The 22,780-nt window shown below is 35.8% G+C and overlaps 3 protein-coding genes across 4 annotated transcripts; all 3 read right to left on the reverse strand.

Moving 5' to 3' along the window:
• Nucleotides 1-1,350: 1,350 nt before the first annotated feature.
• LOC132312461 (mini-chromosome maintenance complex-binding protein-like) lies at nt 1,351-8,662 on the reverse strand. Of its 2 annotated transcripts, none has more exons than XM_059810839.1 (14): nt 7,336-8,662; nt 6,608-6,721; nt 6,403-6,510; nt 6,038-6,169; nt 5,646-5,690; nt 4,904-5,023; nt 4,639-4,797; nt 3,811-3,885; nt 3,571-3,684; nt 3,185-3,387; nt 2,931-3,066; nt 2,440-2,667; nt 1,755-1,829; nt 1,351-1,686 (listed from the first exon to the last, which is right to left on the reverse strand). In XM_059810839.1, the coding sequence occupies exons 1-14, from the start codon at nt 7,501-7,503 to the stop codon at nt 1,645-1,647; spliced, it is 1,719 nt and encodes a 572-aa protein (XP_059666822.1). In that variant the 5' UTR covers nt 7,504-8,662; the 3' UTR covers nt 1,351-1,644. The 2 variants fall into 2 exon arrangements, with proteins under 2 accessions (XP_059666822.1, XP_059666821.1); XM_059810838.1 differs by having other exon boundaries at nt 1,352-1,686; nt 1,762-1,829.
• A 3,679-nt stretch (nt 8,663-12,341) lies between these two features.
• On the reverse strand, nt 12,342-13,187 carry LOC132312465 (uncharacterized). The gene is made up of 3 exons (XM_059810842.1): nt 12,843-13,187; nt 12,644-12,707; nt 12,342-12,539 (listed from the first exon to the last, which is right to left on the reverse strand). The coding sequence occupies exons 1-3, from the start codon at nt 13,143-13,145 to the stop codon at nt 12,370-12,372; spliced, it is 537 nt and encodes a 178-aa protein (XP_059666825.1). The 5' UTR covers nt 13,146-13,187; the 3' UTR covers nt 12,342-12,369.
• Nucleotides 13,188-13,845: 658 nt separating this feature from the next.
• On the reverse strand, nt 13,846-21,347 carry LOC132312464 (potassium transporter 2-like). The gene is made up of 9 exons (XM_059810841.1): nt 20,882-21,347; nt 20,266-20,500; nt 19,941-20,186; nt 19,797-19,850; nt 18,369-18,629; nt 17,136-17,188; nt 16,893-17,010; nt 15,537-15,791; nt 13,846-15,145 (listed from the first exon to the last, which is right to left on the reverse strand). The coding sequence occupies exons 1-9, from the start codon at nt 20,918-20,920 to the stop codon at nt 14,040-14,042; spliced, it is 2,367 nt and encodes a 788-aa protein (XP_059666824.1). The 5' UTR covers nt 20,921-21,347; the 3' UTR covers nt 13,846-14,039.
• Between the last annotated feature and the right edge of the window lie 1,433 nt (nt 21,348-22,780).

The following is a 22,780-nucleotide window of genomic DNA, read 5'->3' on the forward strand; positions in this document are numbered from 1 at the left end:
AATTATCATTCCTGCACCTTTTATACATACAATCAAAGTTAACTTCGACAACTTCCCTATAACTAATTATATGCCATGGCTGCTTGCTCTGTGTCATGATGAAGTCAATCGCCTCCTTCGCCCAATGCCTACCCTTATCAAAATCTTAAACTGAACCAGGACAATGCAAAATTTGAGCTTCAAATTTTCTTTTGTCCCTTTTCAACACATTCTCGGAAAGCAAATATAGAATCAGGTTTGAGGAATCAGGAACTGAACATCAAAGAACAGATAGTATACCTGAACCCGCTTATGATTTCTTTGTGAAATGTAGTATTGAATTGACCGGGGAGGAAAAACAAGATTGGATTTGTTCACCGGCTTCATCATTTTGGGGTTGGAGGGTCCGGACTTCATCATTTTGGGGTTGGAGGGTCCGGACTCAAAATAGACGGCAAGACAAGCAAGTCTTAACTTAATCCTTGTATTATTTTTATTCTAATAAATTCCCTTTCTAGTTTATGGGAATTCTAAAGAATGCTTCTCCTCTACCCAACTTTTCTCTCGCCTCTCTCTATCCTAGCCGCCGCTCCTCGCCTTCCTCTCTCTACTTCCTCCCCACTCCCTCCCATGGGAGTGGAGAGGTATCGATTCCTGCCACCCACTGATTAATAATCTCGGTGTGTTGTACATAGTCTGTTCAGTGCGTGGATTCACGCCGTTTTTTGTTGCTTCTCCTCGCTGTCGTCAAGGTTTTGCTGTGAGCAGCGTCTCACGTTTCATCGCGAGTTTATGTTCCCGATCTCCTGATCTACGCTGTTTTCGGGGTAGATGGTTGCTAGGTAGCCGGAGTTGGGTTTGTTTGTCTGCTCCTTTATGGAGCTTTTTGGTGTTTTGCGCTGAGAGTGGATCTGATGCATTTGCGTCCTTTGCCGACGTCCGACGTCTCTAGTGCCTACGCTGGTGTGTTTGGTCCTCTCGCCGGTGGTTTCACCACTGACATAATGGGGTCTTTATCTAGCAATGTTTTTTTCTTTTGTTGTGGTAGTTTTCCTTCTATAGCTAGCACCTTTTCTTTGGCTTGTCAAGACTGTTGATCTTGACTATAAGAGGTGTGTGTTAGTTTTGGAATGGTGTTTACTGTGTTTGTATGGCGTATAGCTTGTGTACCATACACATTTATTTAGGAGGTTTGGACCTATTATGTATATAAGAAAAGAAAGGCGAGTCGGAGCTGTTAGAGGAGATGAAAATCACTGCACTCCCATCACCCAACCATATTGGATGTTGCACCATCCTTAACATAGCCTACTTTGCAAGCATTTGAACATCTATGGCAGCTGATTTTTCCACAATTTGTTTGCAGTGAACTGGTATAATCAAATTCGAAGTCTAAATCAAACAAATGGATCCAACTCAAGAAGAGACCATTCTGACACCCATTGTATTTCTTGGGAATTTTTTTTTTCTTCATTGCAGCAACTCCCATTGCATACAAAATGATTCAACTAACTGAATCTAGTCCATACCATGAATTTATAATTTACATCAACTAACACCCTATTTCCTTCCAAACAAATTGGTTAAAAACTACACCGGAGCCTCTCCCCTCTGAGCCTCTCAAGTTCCTTGACCATTTGCCAGTGTTCCAGTGATAGGGAGGTTTCACCAAAGCTCAGGGACATTAAACGGCTCATTGTCAGCCATCTGCAAGCAAAAAAGATTAGACAGTGCAAAAATGACGAAATGGAAAACAGATGAAGATTTGCACATACAAATAACCTGCTAAAATCCCGGCTGCATAAGCTCCGATCTGCTTGCCTTGCTGCAACCAAATCATCTTCTACCACCTGCAAATTAGCAGTACATGATAATATAATCCTGTCATTAATGTAGCAAGAAAATTTTCATACAGCCAAGGATAAATCCCAGATTCCAACCATGCATGGAGCATATAGAGGAAATAGAATGATAATGGCACATTTATTGGTGGAGGAAATAGAATGATAATCGCACATTTATTGGTCATTGAAAGAACAGAATCCTAATCCAACCCCAACTGAACATGCTTATAAAGTGAATTGAAATCTAATGCACTTCCAACATAATGTTTCATGTATATTGAATGGAAAAGAAACCAGTCTTGCACAACTAATCAACTTATCCCATTAATTCAACAAAGTTTAGTTTTCGTGCAAGCTTTAGTATCAATTATTTGGGTAAACATTTCACATAACAACTTCTGCTTAGGTGGTCTAACCTATAACACAATGCTCATATTGGCTCAAACTCTCATCAGCATGGTGCAAGGTTTCTGTCAAGTTCCAAGTGTCAACATGTTTCAAGAGTAGGAAAACTTCAGGAAACCCTATTTCCTGGTAATAGAGGAATGAATATTTCTCCTCTCCCTAATCCTAATCCTAATCTTCTGCAAGAACAATGGAGTGAGTCAACTCATACCTTGAGCATTTCTGATTCAATAGAATGTGGCAGGGATCCAAGAGTAGCCAAGTACCATCTCCAAGCTTTCACAGCTTCTGCATCCTCAATTTCAGAGGAACCCACCGAAGATGGACGGAAAGGAAGAACTAGATCTGCTGGTAGGATGTTTGATTTCCCCTCCGACAAAATTAGTAATCGGACATCTGCTGCCATCTCCATTTTATAATACTGAAAATCATACTCCACCTGACCAAGAAAAAAAAGAAAAACAAAAAAGATAGTAACTACTTAGAAAATTGGCTGTAGAATCAATCTATTAGGCTATTAGCCACTCCAAGGAGCATAGGCACTGCATAAACTCTGGAATGTGTTTACTGTAGTAGATAAAAGAAATAAACTACTCCAATTCTCGAGTGTAAATAACAATTTTCATGAACCTTGGCTGAAAGATAACTATACATACAGACATATACAAGCATGTATACTACAGGAAATAAGTTGGAAATTACTTTTTGGGACTCCATTAGGCTTTTCAACAATCTCACATTTTCAACCCCAATAGAGTTGAGAGTCCCTGCTTGTAACTGCGTCTCATCAATTGTCAAGTGTGAACCCTCAGCTAGCTGCAGAACTCCAGATACCAGTCTGCAGATTGAGCATATGAAGTTGAAAAAAACAATGAAGATATTGATGGTCATAGATTGAAATATTGCTAGACACAGAATTCCTTCCCTAGTAGCACAAAGTAAAAAACTTCAATTACCTGTTCGTCTGGTAATCCTTTCTTGGGGCAAGTGAAGCAGTGTTGAGATAATCCACTGTTAGGGGTATACATTGAGTGAAAGGTAGAAGATTCTTGATAGCAAGGTTAACACTATTCCCAAAAACAGACACACTTTTCTCGCTAAAACCAGTAAGATTAAGTGAGAGCTTCCCCACCGCAAGTGTATCTACCCTAGCATGCACCTGCAACAATTAAACTGTTTATTATTCCATATAAGAAATTTGATGTAAAATGTTTTGGTACAAGAATGGCATAGTGAGACATGCAGAACTGAAAGAAGTTAGCGAGAAACCCGTGATATAAGAATTCCACATCACTTGTGACATAAAAATTGAGAACCATGTTCATGAGAAAACATCATATACCCTGGACAAAAGATGCAACAACATGAAATGAGCTGCCACCCCATCATTTCCAAGAACAGAAGTGAGATGCTTCAGCAAAGCAGTCCTCGACTCTTTCACCAAATGGGTTTTTGGCTGTAGGAACAAAATATACAAACTTAGTCAAAAAAATAAGGGGAACACAGCTTCAGAGAAAACGAAAAACAACATTAGGGAGACAAACAATATTTTACAGAGATAAGGTCAGTATAATCCAATTACCTCCATCACAGGGGAACTAGAAAGAAAGTCATGAGCTGCAAGCTTCCGATGTACAAGACAATGTAGCTGTGGTACCTACAACGATGACCAGATACACCATATGTTAGAACACCAGTTGACCCAATAGCTTAAACTGTTAAGAAATGGACTCAACAATGTATATCAAACTCCCACATGCCCCCTCAAGTGTGACCCCATCTTGCGCATGGAGAGATAAATCAACAGGTAGACAAAATATATTGCAAAACAGGGGAACAAAGCAGACAGAGAGACTTAAATTCAGAAACTCCCAGAACCAAAGCTATATACCATATTTACGAATCAGAGAAAATTCATTATTCTGAATGGTAAAGAATACTGTAGTCAAATTTTAAGCCTTCAAATTTTCGGAGCATTATTGAGTTGTCATAAAAAAAAAAACTAAGTTGAATCTTGGGATCCATGATTCAATACTCGATTTGATTTAACATCTCCAGTTTAATGATTTTGGCATTCACTACCACTTCAACTTTGTAAAACAAAAACTCATCAGCTGTATTAGTTAGATTTTTTTATTTATTTTAAAAGTGAGATATTTCTTTCAGACTTGAGTAGAGAAGGGAAATAGAAAGGGTGTATGGCTACATTTGCCATCACTTTTGATTATGAGAAATTTATAAAAGCCTTAAAATGAGTTGCCGCTTTTGAAAAATATTGGCGCTTCAACCTTATAAGTGATAAAATAACATTTTTAATGAGCTTATTTTTACTTTATACAAAATTAAAACAGAAAAAACTGTGATAGTATGTCCAATACAAAGTATTAGCAACTGAATATGGAGTCAAAACCTTGCTAGGAGGCAAATGCGACAATTCATCGTCACAGAAACTATTTTCTAAATTCTCAGTATCATCCTTGTCCACTGTAAGCTCCAGATCAAACGTTAGAACACCAACAAACTCAAAAACATCATTCAGCTTCAAGTCAGACTCGGGAGACTCATATATCTGCACAAAACATTCAACATATAGGGTGGGAACAAACATTAGTGGAGCGTGATTCATTGAGGTGACACTGCAACTTGGGGAGGGGGGAAAAGAGAACCATATTTACCTTCACCAGACAAGGAAGAAAGTTTCTGTCAAAATCGGGAGCCATACATATACTAGGAGAAAAGCCCTCGATTGTGGACTCCTGTTGAAGAGAAGACTGGGAATGGGGTTCACACCCTCGCTAAGAAAAAACCAAAAAAGGAAAAGGAAAAAAAAGTCAATGACAACTGAAATAAAAGTTCACCTGAAACTTAAAATTTGGGTTGATCTAAAAGGTGTGGTAATTCATCTATCATGTCAGGAATTATATTTGTAGAATAATGGTTACAACCTCAAAATTAGTCAAGCTCCAGGGCACGTCTGCTAAAAATGTATACGAAAAGTTCTTAAAATACGTCTCATTTGACCTTTCAAAAGTTGGTTTTAATTCCATTAAAATTCACTCATTTATGCGTCTTAAGAATCGTATGACAACTGCTAATTTGATGGGAATCCACACCTCTTTCATTTAGATTAGGACGTGCAAAGAAAAGCAAGAGCACATCAATGACATAATGATCTAACGTTTTAACAAAAATAATGATGATGAGTTGGGACATGATTACACTCCATAAAGTACTATATTTATCATCTTATATATGCAGACTTCTGGAACTTTCATCTTACAACCATGGAAGTTTCTCAGTCCTCATCCAAGTAGAAACTTAGATTATTACTCAAAACAAGCTAACCCAAATAAATATAAATAAATAAATAAATAAAAAAACACACACACACACAATGTACGGATCGTTTCTGCTTACCATCTTTTTAGTACATGGAGTACCCTGCAACTCATTATCTGAGACCTGTCCAAATATAGACAGGAAAAGGCAATGCAACCTCAATATGATAGAGGTTAATATATAAGCAGTTAACTAACATCAATAACCATTACACTTGTTATAAAAAGAATTTCTTGTGCTAGTCCAAACAATTAGAAATAATCCAAAAAGTACTTTATATGCGCACGCACAACACATGAACAAAAGCAATCTAGATTATTGAAACAGGACAAAAGGATTATCCTGCTCCTTTGCAAAGATTCCACGATCATGAAAAACATTTGTGTCAACTGTCAACCTATCTAAATGATTTGCTTAAGGAAATGACTGAAATATGATAGATGGATATATTATGAGCATATGGGAACTACTTGCAGATCCATGTCATCAGTAGCTGCCCCATCCTCCCTCTGCCGCTTATCCCTATTTGGGGATGTCCAGTTTGTACATTGGTTTAGCAGAACTTCAGAAGAACATTCAGTCCATTTATTCTGCCCGGGTACCTGAGAAGAAGACGAGTCAGCAAACCAAAAGGTCTATCATCAATGGGTTAACCCATGGAAGTTCCTACAGTTTAGCAGTCATCCAATACTAATACACTAACAACAATCGTTATGAATTAATACCCATTTCTAAAAGATTAAAATTAGCGTATGCATGTGTTCCATAAGTAGATCAAAAGGAAAAAATATATATAAGAGCGCATAAAGGAGGTTTTTAAAATATTAGAACTTACAGGAACACAATATAGCAGACGGCGTTCCCAGATCCTCATATCAGATGATGAACAAATGGGAACTTGAGGAACATCACTAAACTTGTTGGTTCTCCACATTGCCCCATCCTTTAAGGGACAAAACCAACCATTTTAGTCTTTAGAAGCTCAGAATTTATTGACAAATAGAAGGTGATAGTTCACAAGGAGGTAACGAGTCAGATACCTTATAGGCACCAACATATAACTCATTACCCAGCATGTCTTGTATCATTCCCCGAAATCGAACTAGAGTGTTGGGTTGAACCCATTTGAGATTTGCAGGATTAACTATCGGTACCTACATTATCTCAGCACCAAACGCAATAATTCAACTATATTGATTAAAATAAAATAAAAAAATTCCAAAAGCACAAACCCAGTTATGAAAAATAAATAAATAAAAAAAAAAATAATAATAATAATAATAATAATTTGAGAGATAAACTGAGGCACAATAATGAATAATTTTAATCATCTTAAACCAATTAAACAATACAAATCACTCTCAAATTGACAGTTTATTTGGCTACAAATTGTACCAAACTGTAAAACCCTATAATTAAGAAAACCCCTAACAGCAAATATAAAATTGATTTCAAAAAAGAAAAAGAAAAAAAAGAAGGGAAGTAACTGAAATGTAAACCCTAGTTTAATTCCATATTCGATAATGCAATCGATTTAATGAAAAATTCTGATGAGATGAAGATGAAGATGAAGTGGAGGTTATAGTCCAAAAGAAATATACTATGAATGAATCGGAAAATGAACACTTCAGTCTTCCAATTTATCAAAATTAAGCATAAACCTTAGATTCAATAAAAATTGTTACTACACATGGCAATCTGATCAATATACATAAATAAACAGCGAAAGGACAGGATCTCGATGTAGTGAGAGAAAAATGAGATGTACCTGAGAGAGGCCGCCGCTATCAAAAAGGAAGTCGCGGAAGAGATCGGTGGCACCCCAGTCTCCGCCATTGAAAGTGGCCGGATCTGAGCCTGAGGCCACCGCCTTCTCGAATGTCAATCGTACGGCTCCGAGAGGGTTCACCAGGCAATCGTACGGTACTCCAACCATCTCTCTCCGTTTCTCTCTCTCCCTGAAATTGTTTTGCCTGCCTTCCCGCCCTAATAGGAAACTAGGTATATTTTCCCGCCAAGTCTCGGGGACATGGATTCCCGCCAATTTGGGGCTATGATACTATAAAATGGGTTTCAGGGCAATTTACATTAAGACTCAGCTTAATTAATTTTTTTATTATTATAGTGACACCACTAGAACACACTTGTAACAGTATTGATAAGATTACGGAGTCATAAACAATTGTAACAGTAGTGTGTGAAAGCCTTCCTAGAAATAAAAAGGGGATCTATTCATTCATTTTTCGAATAATAGTATAATTTATGTGATATGATAATAATAGTTGTGCATGTCAATAAGTTACACGATAAGAGAAAATTTTAAATAAGTTCATTGTAGCGATGATATGATATTATCTAACTTATTAAATATTGCCAGGTAGACATGTAGTGATATAATTTACTAAAATAAGACATTTTTACTTATTTGAAATTATACAATTAGTTAATAGCATTGATAACGAAGTATTAAATGTGAAAGAAAAATTTTCTCCTACGTTACAAATAAAGGGATTACTATTTTATATTGAAATGGGAAGAACACGTGACAAGGCCATCATTTTTTTACTTATCACTGACCAAATAAGATTTCCTACACTTGCTCTGTTGTTTAGGAAATGAATAAATGTGGCTCTGTCAAAGTTATGTGTGTTCTTTGTGTTTAATCAATTTCAGGCAAGGTCCAACCTTATTACTGAGGATCAAAATCATCTCCAGTCATGATTTTTCCGCTCCCGCGGTTTCCTGCTATGAGAATTTTATTATTATGAATGAAGAATTTCGTTATTATAATAGTGAAATTTCAATCGTTTGTTACTATTTGGGAATTGGTGAAATTTTACCATTGCAGAATCGAAGAAATTCATCTTTGATAGTGATGAAACTCACCCACCCCTTAGAACCACGGGAGAAAACGTGACGTGAGAGGATTTTGATCCTAGTACTCTGGCCTCAGTTTTAATAAGCTACCTTCTTGTTCCCACCATTGCACCTAGCCATGTGTTCTCTTTGAATATTGCAAACAAATAACAAGTGTCTTAACTATCTTCAAATTGTACACTTGCTGCATATTTCATGCTAGTAACTTGCCTACTCCAAAGCTGTAATACCCCGATAATTTAAAGGATTTATTAATTGGAATTAATGAATTTTATTTTATTTCTAAATGATTTATTTTATTTAATTGAATGTTTAGATTAATTGTCTCATTTTAGTTAGATTTTATTTTGTGATTATACATTTATTGAATTGATATGATGATTGATGTGTGTGTATTTAATTGTTGATTGAATTGTGGCGTATTGAGATGATGTGACTTAGTTGTAAATTCTTATTTGTTTATGTGTTTTATGTAATTAGTATTTTAGTTTAAGTATTTATTTAATTATTTTATTTATTTAGATTAATTGGTTTGGGCTTAAGGAATGTTGGACCAAAGGATATGGTCTTGGGCTTGGATGAAGCCTTGATGGGTTAATTAATAAAGGCCAATGGGTATTTGATTATTTAAATAATCATTTTTATTGATTTAATTATATATAAATATAATTAATTGATAAGGGTTACAGAAGGATATATGTTTATGGATATATATATATAGGAGTTAGGATTTAATTAACCGATGGTTAATTATGGGAGATATATATATGCATAAGTAATATAATATATGTTTATATATATATATTATATTATTTAAATAATATTAGTTTATTATTTTATTTTGTAATCCTACTAGGAATAGGATTTAGGGTTTAATGTGTATAAATATACACATAAGGTTTAGGGTTAAGAAGTTTTCACGTTAGAAAAATAAAAGAGACAAAGAGGGAAGAAGAAGAGAGAACGGAAAAGGAATAGGCTGGATCTGAGAAAGCGGATACCGAAATTGGAAGAGACAATCAAAGGTTAAAGCTTCGATTTCGTTTCGAAATCTTCAGGCAAGTTGTCTCTAACTCTCCTCTTAGGACCCATAAATTTATCACCTTGGGTGCCAAAATTTAGTTTAAAATCATTAATTAAATCATGTTAGATCGAAAAAATATATATATATAAATTATTATATTTAATTTGTGTATTCATTGGATTTTAATTATGTATATAGGTGTGGTATATATGTTTTTAAAATCAATGTATAGGTAAATTTGTGACCCAAAAGGGTTAATTATTTTTCTGGAATTTTTCTAGAATTTTCGGAATTTTTTTCTATATTTTTCTGGATTTGTTTTATATTTTTATGATATTTTTAGAATTATTTATGTGTATAAAAAAAAATAATATATATGCATACTGGGTACACGAATTAGAGGTCTCTGTGCATAAAAACGATTCTGATTCGGTGCGGTCAGGTACATTACACTACGGTGCGCCTCAAATCAAGACCATGGGATGGTCCTGATGACCAGCGAAGGTTCTGGTGTGATACGGTGCATAGGAATTTGGTACACAAGCTGATCTTGGCCATTGGATTATTTAAAGTTAACTAGATTGATTCAGTGTAATGCGGGTGCATGGAGGTTCAATGTACCATAAATTTGAACCTTAGATGTGGCTGATTGAAAGGAGAGTTGATGTGATGTGGTGCTAGTGCATGGAGGTGTATAGAGATGCGGTGAACTAATCCTATGTGACACGCGCATAAGGACCAGTTTACATCCAGCAAATGAGAGAGCGCCACGTCAGCCAGAGGAAGAATCAGGTGCATGGGCGGCGCATGAGAGCGCGTGGGGGCGCGTGAAGCCACGTGGCTTCTTGTGGAGGCGCGTTCCAGAGTTTTAGGCGCGTTTGGCGGCGCGTGGGGGCGCGTGAGGAGGTGTTCGGAGTCCCGGAAAGGTCCTGTGGGGTCCGATGAATTTTTAGAATTGATTTTAAGCCTGTGAGGGTTGAAAATAACCACTTGAGGAGGTGTTCTTGGTATTCTAAGAACCATAGAGTGTTACTACGAGGATTAGTAGTAATTGTTTGGAGTAAATATAATAGTATATTATATTGTTATGGAGGGTGGTGTATATATATTTATATATATGTATATATGTGTACACATGGAGTTTTGATTTAATTATGATTAGTATGGAAGAGAGTATTTATATATATATATATATATATATATATATATATATATATATATAAATGGAAGGTATTATACATATATATTATATAATATATGTGTATAGGTATATATTATTTAAGATAATTAATATTAGTTATTCTTATATATTTGGATAGACTGATTATTAAATGGTAATATGCTTATAATGTGCATGAGATGTTTATGTATGAATTAGACATGGTTTAATTATCAAGGGTATAAATAAATATACTTAGAGGGGCATGGTTGATTTGCCAAAGCTATACATGAATATACTTAAAGGAGGCATGGTTGAGTTGCCAGTATATAAATAAATATATTTATAAGGGCATGGTTGATTTGCCAAAGTGTATTATTGTTATGTGTTAGATGATTAAAGTATATCATCTATAAGTATTGCATGTATAGGTTGGATTAGGATTAATTAGATATTCTTAAATTAGAATAGTCTAATACTTTCAGGATAGTGTATTACTTTATACATATTAACAAAATAATACTAGTGGTGACATGGATGATTTGTCAAAGCCTAACGGTGTGATGTAAATACTTATAATCATTATTGGTTTTGGAAAATAAATATAAATGATGGATTTGGTCTAGGTATGATTGATAATTAATCGTTGGTGATTGGTTTCAACAAATTTAGTGAACCTATTAATGGATAGGATTATTGTATTTATATATAATTATTTATATAAATTTGTATCATCTTATATTAAAGGTTAAAATTTTAATTAGGATGATTTTGGTTAGAGATGCTTTATTTATTGGTTTTCAGAGGCTTGGTAGAGGGAACTTGCTCGTGGGTCTAACCCACGATTTATTTTTCAGGTTATTAGAAGTTCCAGTCTCGAGGTTGAGGATCCGCAGCTGGGAGACTGTCATTCATCTACTCATCTTGTTTACCTTTAATTAGTATAGTTAATTATTGTTAAATGTTTTGTATAAACTGGTGGTTTATGAGATTTTGGTTTAGGGGTCCTTAACTTATGGGATTCCCGAGTTGTATAATATTTTCAGAATTTGAAACTCATGGAAATATTTTTGTAAAAGAGATTTAATTTTATTAATAGAATTCCATTCAGCGATTTAATCATTTTTTTATATTCTGTGTTCGTTTAAGTACTATATTGTTTTGATATTCCCATGTTTTCGGGTGTGGGCCTGGCCAGCCTACATGTGGAAATGTGGGGGTATTACAAAAGCTGATCAAGGACCATCCTGGTTCTGGCACCATAATTGGTACTTGGGGTGCCCTTTGCTTTTTCTCTAGCTACTTGTGAAATGCGGCAAAATTGTAGCATCAAACAAGTATGTTGCACTAGGCATCAAAATTCAACTAATGCCTATTCAACTTGCTTGATTTGTGAAAGTTGAAGTTAAAAGTCCTGTTACATTTTCCTTCACTCAGAATGAATGAATTCAGTCTGAATCCAAAGATATAGAGAGCCCAGCCCCTCATGCGGGTGTTTCCGTGTTTGAGTCCTCCCCCTCCCCATCCCCCTAATTTGCCAAGATTAACAAAAGAAAAAAGATACATACATACAGTACAATAACATAAACAGCATGTCTGACCTGCTGTGTTTCATTGCAATCTGAACAACAAACAATGGATTCCTTGGTGCACAGTAATGACATCTAAAGGTCATTTTCCCTCCATGTTGAACATACTACTAATGCTTTCTAAATTTGAAAAAAAAAAAAAAAAAGGTAGTGTTACAATGAGAAGAGTCTGGTAAAAAAGTTTCCAGATTTGGATTTCTCCAAACATTCTACATGAACATATCTTCCAAACTTGTCCACTTGCCTTGCTTCACCCTTGGTATCTTTCTTGCAGACTTTGCAAGTTTTGTCCACCCAACCTTCTTCAACATATTGCCCATCCACTATTTTCAAGTAAATTTTTTTTAAAAAAATTAGGTTAAGAAAAAGTTCTTAAATGGGTGATGTAAATATATTTAAAAGATGACTAAAGTTGAAGTATAATCACCATCAACGTAGGATTTGAAGAAGTCTTTGTATGTCCCTCCAATTTTCCTTCTAAGAGCTCCATACTGCATCAATCAAATAAATCAATGTACAGGTAAGCACATGCAGCCTTGTGTGCCAAAGGTGTTTCTCGGTTCCAAAAAATAAATAAATAAAATAGTAAAAAAAATTGTTTGTTGCTAAAGACTTGGTTGATTTACCTGTTCCTTGCTCATTTTACCTCCAGATTTGGTGGCTTCTCTAGCATCATCAAGAAGCATGGCATCTTCTTCTGACCTAACCTGAGAAAAATCCAATGCTTCTGTTACACTCTCAAACAGATTCTGCTTCCTCTTTTTGGGCTCTTCTTCCTTGTTACCCTTCTCTACTTTGGCTGAAACTACACTGAATCTGGAGGTCCTATCAAGACTCTGAACTCTCTGCTTAGACCAGTTCTGTGAAACACCCAACTTAGGGAGGAACCCATTATGTGAAGGTGACAAAGGAAGAGCCTTAAGACCCATGTTTTCCTCCTCCAATGGCACTAAAGATTCAGGACTTTTTGCACCTTATATGTTGTTGTGGGAGAATCTGAGAAGAAATGGGTAATATCTGTGTGGGTGTGCCTTTTTTTAGTTCAACCACTAGATTGCTGCCACGTGTTAGTTTGAATGACATGGCTGCCACTCAGAGAAATTGGTGGTGGATGACAGACACTACGTGGTCATTTGCCTGACTCTTGAATTTGAGATCAATATTGGGTTTCAATAACTTTGGTCACACTAGCAAGAATTTTTAAATGAGCAAACTTGACTTGTAGCAAAGAAAATATCTTGTTCAGAATCAATGGTTGAAGTTCATAAGGCACCCAAAAAAAAAACACAGAAATAACCACAAATTTTCATTCCAACTTTTATTTTCTGGAAACGAATACTTTTCATTTTTTTTCATTTTAAAAAATTATAGTGCAGAGAATGATTATAATATTATACAACGGAGAAATGAAAATCTTCATTGGACACCTGAATGCTCCTCTTGAAAGGAAATAAGCTACAAAGTGGACAGTTTCTTCAAATTATCAGAAATTCCTCTCCAATGTTTTTATTTCCTTTTCAGATGGCAAGAAAAAGAAATAAGCTACAAAGTGGACAGTTTCCGCACCATATAATCAAGAACATAGCATATACCACACACACACACGCGCACACGCACACACAAAAAAAATCAGTAACAAAGAGATTTGCTATTCACTTTTTCATTCTTATGATGCCAAGTACATCAACATTGGAAAGAGTGTACTTTCTCTAATCCATGACACTGGTCCTTGTTTATCTGCACAAAAAACCTTCCTAGCACATCTCTTTCATTATGCATTATATAATGATGTGATCTAACAAAACACAACTTACATTTGTAGTTTACACAACATAAACCATGCCAACCTCAAGGAGAGACGCTGGAGGCACCTTGAGCGATACATCTGGCCCCCGGCAATTCCTGCTCAGGAAATTATACCCAAAATTGACTGCCAGCCTCTTGAAAAGGGAAGATCCTTGCTTTGCTCTCACATGTGAATGCCCAATAATGAATGCAGTCCCAGCTTGTTGAGCCGCATTCAGCTCCTGTAGCTCTTCGCGCATTTGCACATCTATTTCAGGCTCTGCATCGGGTTCAGACTCGTCAATTGCAAACCTCACTCGCCTTTCCACTACACCAACCGGTTCCATCTCAATGACATCTGTTATACTCTCCACTGTTGAGAACTCAACAGAGACACTTGCTGGCTGCACATTTTCATCAATCTCAAAGTGCGCCACTGTTCCTATCACCGCCAATCTAGCATCACTGGATGATTCAACATACTGAAGTTCATCATCCTCATTATAAGAATTATTGATCCCTTGTGTATGACTCCAGTCATAGCGGATAAAATCAGCCAGCTTGTCAACAAGTTCAGATTCAAAAGAATCGATATCTTGATGAACGTCACGGTATCCATAACGGACAATACACCTGTAGGACCGATGAGCTGCAGGACCCACCCTGCCCACAAGATACCGTTCAGCTGGAGGCACAAAAGGGACGGGTACTGATTTTACACACACAAAGACGAGGACATGATGGAAGGCAGGGAGGTTGGTGACAAAGCGAGAGAAGTTTGCAGGGATGCCAGAGGTGAGATTGGTGAACACTAGGCCAATGCCAGGGACTCGAGCTATGCCCAAGCTCGGGCCCAAGGCTAACAGCCATTCCAATGAAACCTTGTTGTGGAGGTCATATTCATATTTCTTTATGGTGGCGTAGTGCCAAACAAACATGATTGTCACAAGAAAGAGGGCTAGGAGGATGGGCAGCCAGGCACCTTCACGAAACTTGACTAGGGAAGCTGAGAAGTATAGTAATTCAATAGAGCCAAAGAAGAGTAGGAAGCAAAGAGCTACAATAGGGGGTTTGTGCCAACAAAGGATGATCACTAAGGAAGTTAGGCATGTGGTCACTAGCATTACCGCCATCACTGCTAACCCTGAAATGGATTAAAATTAAGATTGTGATAATTGAAGCAAAAGAGCTCCCTTAATTAACATGGTAAAAAACCAATATTGCAGTTGCTAACTAAATGCCAGTTGAACAAACCTTCTACCCAAGGTAAATAACCAATGTATTTATCTTAGAAGCCAGGGGAAAAAATTACCCTTATGCTAGACAATACATAAGATCTAACAATGAACTATTTGTTGTTTTTATCATGAGCATGGTTTAAGTATTATCCTCAAGTGAAATTGGAAGTTTTTCCAGTTGTCTTTTGGTTAGTCGAAGGATTGAGTGTGTGTGTGCATCTTTTTCAAGATTTATTGAAGAGTGAAGACTTGAAATTGAAACAGATTAGCATCAATTTGATTGTAAGCATAATGTACCTGATGCATTCCCCATGTGTTTTGTGTCTCTGAATCCGATGGTCACAGCAACACAGAGAATCATAAGTATCCAGTTGATCTCAGGAATGTAAATCTGACCATGTATCTTATCAGAAGTGTGAACAACCTTGACTCTTGGAAAACAACCGAGTGATTGACTCTGGTTGATGATGGAGAACGTTCCACTAATGATCGCTTGGCTTCCAACAACAGAAGCAAGGATTGCTATTATAAGCACTGGCCACCTCACAGTATCTGTATGCAAGAGTTGCAACCATTAATAGCAGGCAAATATACTAGTACCTTACGCAACCACAGACTCTGTAAATACATGTGTCATATCAGATTAAGATATTGCAAGTCATTTGTAGCCAAGTCAAATTGGATATGACCCAGATGAAATGGCAATATCTGATTAAACATCAGTAGGTCATTTTCCAGTTCCTTCCACACCAACCAATCAACATTATGGAAAATGGGTGTTTTGAGGATTGAGGCAATAAAATATGAAGCTACAGTTAAGAATCTGACACTATCTCGAGACTCTGAAGCGATAACCAAGTGTTACGAGACAATAAAATTAATCAGTTGTTTTGCTAGCGAATTAGCACGTTCTTCCATGTGCACCTAATGCTCAATGCTCACAAATTCTGATTAAAAACTCAACTCAACTCAACAAAACATTTTACCAATTATTTGGGGTCAACAACATGAATCCCATTTTGCCATCCTGCTCTATCCAAGGTCAAAACCTCAATCAAACCACATGTTCAAATTTTTACTAACTATCTCAGCCAAAAAAATAAGGAAATAAAATAAAATAAGTTCGTACTCATGGGGGCATGAAGGAAGATAGTAAGATGAGTCTGGGGCAATTCAGACTAGACCAGTGATTATCCTTAGGGCATAATTTGTGCTTGGCTATAATAAAAATTCCAAGCTCAAACTTTGCACCTCACATTTTCAGCGCAAATACTTCAGGTAAACCTGAGGTTACAGCACTAGATGTCTCGGACAATTCCATTATAAAGGAAGAAAAACAGTCTCCATAATGCCTACTATCTTCCTAAAGTGATTGTTAGCTAAACTTCCTTAATCTTAGGAAGAGATATGATAATAGGTAAGCGCTACTCAGCTGGGCCAAAACAAAATTCCTGTTTGATCTTTTGTACTAGAAATAACAAAAAACCAATTCCAAAATGACTTATGAAGAAAGTATAAATTTATGGTGTAGATTAGAACTCATAAGACAAAATATTTCCAGCTATTTGAGATGGGTAGTGTTTGATAACATATTGCAGTCGAATGACATTGTTGTTAAAAAATGACATTGTTCAAAAATGGCAGGACGTATACCTGGAACGGAGACATAAAAACCTATATGGTATTTGGTGGGATGATTCTTTGATAAGTAAGCAGCTTGACCCATATATGCCAAAATAAGTGCTGGATAAACCAGAAAGCTGAAAGCAATCTGCAATTGAACAGCGTCTCGTCAATTTTTTGATATATGCAAGGAAGAGACCTTTCCATGTGTTGAAAGAATGTAGTAGGCCACAACATTTTCATGGTGAAATTAAATTTTCCGACTAGAGCTACCTGAATTGCAGCGTATGAGAAGTGGCCAAGATCAGCAAACATTGCCTCCGAGCCTGCAAATACAGTCAGAAAAAGTGTTGGCAATTCTTGGTACTTAAGCTACTTTTACTTTCAAACTACTCTAGAGTTCTGCATCATTCAAAATTATCCAAAAACCTTTGATTTTAAAAGTAAATTGGACTATGGACACATAAATGAGAGTGCTGATAGTTGGTGCCAACTAGAAGACACATAAATGACACAGATTTGACATTCTTGTTAACAAAATTTACTTTGGATGGTGTTAGGGTGTCAAACCAGACACATTCCCAATGAAGACCAGTCCAATGACAGAACAGACCACCTTGAATATGCACCACACAAGAGTAAAGTTTCAAACATCACTTATGTCAAGCCAATTACGTATGACAGATAAATCCTGATTATCTGGAACTTCGCAGTTCTGACTGCTTAGACCAGTCCAATGATAGAACAGACCACCTTGAACATGCACCACACAAGAGTAAAGTTTCAAACATCACTTATGTCAAGCCAATTACGTATGACAGATAAATCCTGATTATCTGGAACTTCACAGTTCTGACTTCTTTGATCATTGGCAAAAAACAAAATTTACCAACTTTTTAGTATTAAGTTATTGAATGGAGGCCAAAAAGACAAATGATTGGGCCTTAGTAGGTAGTGGGATTCCCCAATCCCCAACTGGTCCACCAATTCTTAGGAAGCCTAGTTTTTTTTTTTTTTTTTTGGGTGGCCTTGCTTATATATTTTTATAGCTTTTAGGCTGCTGGGTTTACTTTTTGCCCCATTGGGATTGGCAATGTTTGGTTTTCACTGAGTGTCTTTGTTATATACACACTCACTCACTCACCAGAAAAAAGATAAATATACAAACAATATTTGTTTCAATTTCTGTTAATTACAGTAACTGTTCTCTCAAACTCCTGCAGGCAAAAGATAAACTATATCTGTAGTTATTTAAACATTCTGCCACATGAAACAATAGCTATTTTGGACATTTTTGTCGTGTGTGGACTTGTGCATCACATGCTGATAAAATAGCATTTTGGATATTATGGAGGTTGCCTGCCAGATGTGTCAAATCTCTATTGAACACTGACACCAATGGAATATCTTGTAACATCGGCATCACACAGAACTCATCACACTTGCTGGACTAATGAAATGGAAAAGATGAGCGAATTAACCTCAGGCAAGTGTTTTCTATTTTACCTGTTATGCACAACAAAATTCCACCCAAAGACATCCATCCTCCCTTTCTTGTCTTCTTCAAGAACTTGAACATGTAATACGGGGAAAGAGCTTCATAGACAAGTGGGTTCCAGTGGAATATATTGTACAAGCCAAGGGCACTTATGCATAGCAACCAAATTAAGATAACCGGTGCAAAGAAGATACCAAGCCGATGTGTGCCATAATGTTGTAGTGCAAATAGACACACCAATATGAAACAAGTAATTGGAGTCACCGCATCTGCAAATGGAGACATAAAAATAGATGTAAAAGGAAGGAATGGACAAAGAAAAACCTCAAACAAAAAATATATATACATGTTCATAGCAAGACGGAACATTTTATGCCTGAAAATCTCAGAACAAAAATTTAAAATCATGAAGTACCTGGTGAAGGTAAATCCCATATAAACATTTTCTAAGTTGGGCATCTATTCTTAATAAGGGTGTGTCTGATTTTAAAATATGATCCCTCAAACAAAAACTTAATTAGGTCGAAGTAAAATTCAATCCCCGTATTCCTAAAGTATTACATCTCTCTTCATTTTTCTGTTAGACACGCGTACAAGCACAATATAGAAAAGATCATAAAAAGATGCAGCCAGTATTGAAGTACAACTTCTGAGATAAATTCAGAAGATAAACACAACTCGAATGTATTTGAACTTTACAGATTAGAATCGCTCCAATAAAGTAGAAAAAAATGCATATGTAGCTTCAACAACGATAAAAGTTATGTCCTGGACAATTTAGATGTCCCCTGCACTGTAGTGTAGGCCTATAACTTTTCACTTGCTGAATCAGAGTGACCAAGGGATCTCCTATCCAATAATCAGTTCTAATTTTAGAAATCATATAACACATGACTTTTCTATGTAAAATAAATAATTTTGTCAAATTTAGCCAGTTCACTCTAAATTAGAACTACAATTACAACAAAAGAAAATCTTAGAATTAAACAAGACACAGTTTTAGCCTCACCCAGACACCTGCTCAGCAGAAGGTGGGTGATCCCAAAAATGGTATGATAAATAAAAATTAAGTAGCATATGAGAAAAGCATAAATATAAACAGGGTAAGCACTGACGAACAGACAAAATTACTGATTGAAATTAATAAAAAAAAGATAATATTTCTTTCTGCATCACCAGATAAAGAAAAAAAAAATGTGGACAACAGCACTTCTTTCTCCTTCATTTTTAAAGATATGATGGTTTTGTGTTATTTCTTATTGTTAAAAAAAAAATAAAGTAGAGCTATTTGAAAATGAACTTGAAGAAAACCATGAGCTAATCAAGATGCTAGTTGTATTTTCTGCTTCAATAGTTCATATAAATTTTCTTGATCTTAATAACTGCATAAAGTTTCAATTTCGGCTTAACTACAGGCACTAAGAACAAAAACTTACAATGGTGGTGTTCTTTAGACATGGAAAATTCGAGACCAGACACGGCCGAAAAAACTGCACAGAGAAACATATTGTTAATCAGCAAATTAAGAGACAGTTGCACAAACAATTAAACAAAAAATGCTTAACAGGAAAAAGAAGTACCAGAAATTGCTGGAGTAAGCAGTCCATCTCCAATTACCATACAAGTGCCAAGAAGAACCAAAATTAGCAAAGCAGTGTGTAAAAATTTGTGCTTCTCAAGCAACAACTTTAACCTTGAGTTGTTCCCCTTCTCCGGAGGGTGCTCCAATTTATACGTCGAGAGTTCTTCGTCCGCGACTTGCCGATTGGGTAAAAGGCTCACTTTAGCATGCCTGCATATCAAGGAATAGAGGGCAAAAGTACCACCTGCACAATCACCATAAAGGATTTCAACCTCATGACCAAAATTAGAATATCCCAAAAATTTCTGGTACACCCTACTTACCCTCCCCATTGTCATCAGCTCTAAGGACTACGAAAACGTATTTGAATAAAGTAACTAGGGTTAGAGTCCAGAAAACAAACGAAAGAACACCAAAAATCTCTTCGTTTGTCTCCGAGTGATGAATGTCTTCTGCAAATGTACTCTTGTAGACATAGAGAGGTGAAATGCTCAAGTCCCCATAGACTACACCAAGACTCTGATATGCTAAGAGCAGTGTTGTCTTCCAAGAATCCTTCTGAAAATGCAATTTAGCAAACAATTTTCTAAGAACATTTCACTTACAGAGTGCATAGTAAAAATCTTATGATAAACACTCGCACACATACAGATATTCAGCAATTTTAAGAACTGAAATCTTATCTATAAAAAGAATGCAATTTGGCTAAACATTTTTCTAAGAACATTTCACTCAAGAGTGCATAGTAAAAATCTTATGATAAACACACAAAAAGACACACACATACAGAGATATTCACCAATTTTAAGAAATGAAATCTTATCTATAAAAAGAGCAAAATACCCAGATACCCATAAAGGGATTTGGGCTTATAATCATTGGAAAGAGCAGATTTCTGTTAATTGAAAAAAAAAAAAAAAAAAAGGTGAATGGGCAAACCTTTGAACTTCTCCAACACTTGCCATAGTCAAGATCCATGTTTTGCAGGCTTCAAGCTTCGCTCTGAACCTTTTTTGTCAGAGACAGCTAAAATTAGGTGCAGATCCTCACTGAAGCAGTGAAAATGTAGATGGTATATACCCAGAAAAGAGAAATTTCAAACAGAAAATGAAGAATATATTGAAGAGGAAAGAGACACCCAAGAACACCAACCCATATCACTACTTTACTCCAGCACCAGAAAGAGATAAAAATAGATAAATAATGAGGCACATTCACACTATACAAGAAACCCACATGGGAAACAGAACTTTATCAAGATCAATGTTTTTAGGCAGAAGAATGACATTCGTGTAACGTCAGGAACGCAGTGAGAAAACGGAAAGCAAAGTGACCCAATTGAGGCATGAAATGTGCAGGGCCAAAGGGCATTGAGGCTGAAATAGTGGTTGATGAGAAAGGACAAAAAAAAGGTAGGAGAGAACTCAAAAAAAAATTTACTTTTGCCAATAAATAGACAGACATTTCGACACTTCAGTCTCCAGAGTTAGAGAGAGACAAGAGCACGTTGTGTGGTGACAAGGAGAGGGCAAGATCACATGATTCAACGACAGTTGAATAATCAAATCAATCACATCAGACGAGCCCACGGTAATTCTGGCGATTTTAAGGAGCTCTGATCCATTCTGTGTACTGAAGGATTTTTCGATTAAATCTCTATATTCTCAAGCCGTTAAAAACTACTTATTTCATTCGGTCAGATTTGATGGGTTAAAAGACAAAACTTAAAAACAATTAAATGTGTTAAATAGTATAAATATATGTGTTTAAAAATAATTAAATCTATTTATTTCAGTCATATTTTAACTTACAAAATTCTTTTTAAGTGGGTAGCGGTCTCACGTTTCACACATACTTGTGCGATACCTTCTCGCTCTTACTTTAATTTCTACTCTATGAGATTTAAATTTTATCACTTTCACTTTAAAATTGACTCTCTCAGGAGCTACAACTGTCACACACTTCGCACGCTCACACTTTAGCTCCCACTATGTCAGGCTTAGATTTGTGGCTTTCTAATTCTTAAAATTACTCTCGTTCCCACTTTGTGTACTTCAGACCAATTTGACAATTAAAATAATCAAAAATAGCATAAATGTGTTAAGAAATAAAATTAAATATATTAAAATATAGAATTAATGCACCCCTGGTGACTTTTTAAGGACCATGAACTCCACCCGGCTCTCACTCTCACTGTAAGCTACGTTTAGATATGATAGATTTGGAAGGATAATTAGAAAAAATAAAATAAATGATAATGAGTGTCTGTTTGGTTGGTTAAAATATATATATGTGTGTGTGTGAGAAAGAGGAGATAGGGTGAGATAACTCTATAAAGATTATTGTTTTTTTTTTTTTCTCATAATTAATATTATTATTTTTTTTATTTTCTCTTATATGTATCCAAATAAGGTCTAAGAAAGAAAATAATTGAAAGGCGTCTTTAAGTTTTATGGAATCTAAATAAAGTGGATCTGAAAGTAAATGCCTTCTCTATCTGTGTCTTATTGAATTCGCAGTTGCTTTATACACCAGGCTTGGAAAAGAGGAAGGATAGCATTTAGGCGAGAGAGTAAATAAATGTTTGAAACTATTTTTATTTTTTATTTTTTTGGATGGTATGGAATTGAAGTTTTGAAATTATAATTTGTGAAATTTGATAAAAATAATTAAGAAAATTGAATTAATTTTTTTTAAAAATTATAATTCCAATATTTCAATTTCACGCTGAACACACCCTTACTATAATTGAAACAAACTAAAATCAAATCAAATAAATTTAGAATTAAAATTGAAGAAAATTTGGTCATTCTAAATACTACACAGCCAAGGCAGAAG

This window comes from Cornus florida, unplaced genomic scaffold (assembly GCF_030987335.1).
Source record: "Cornus florida cultivar Cherokee Brave unplaced genomic scaffold, ASM3098733v1 CherokeeBrave_3.0.0_Hap2_Chr06, whole genome shotgun sequence".
NCBI classification, from domain to species: domain Eukaryota; kingdom Viridiplantae; phylum Streptophyta; class Magnoliopsida; order Cornales; family Cornaceae; genus Cornus; species Cornus florida.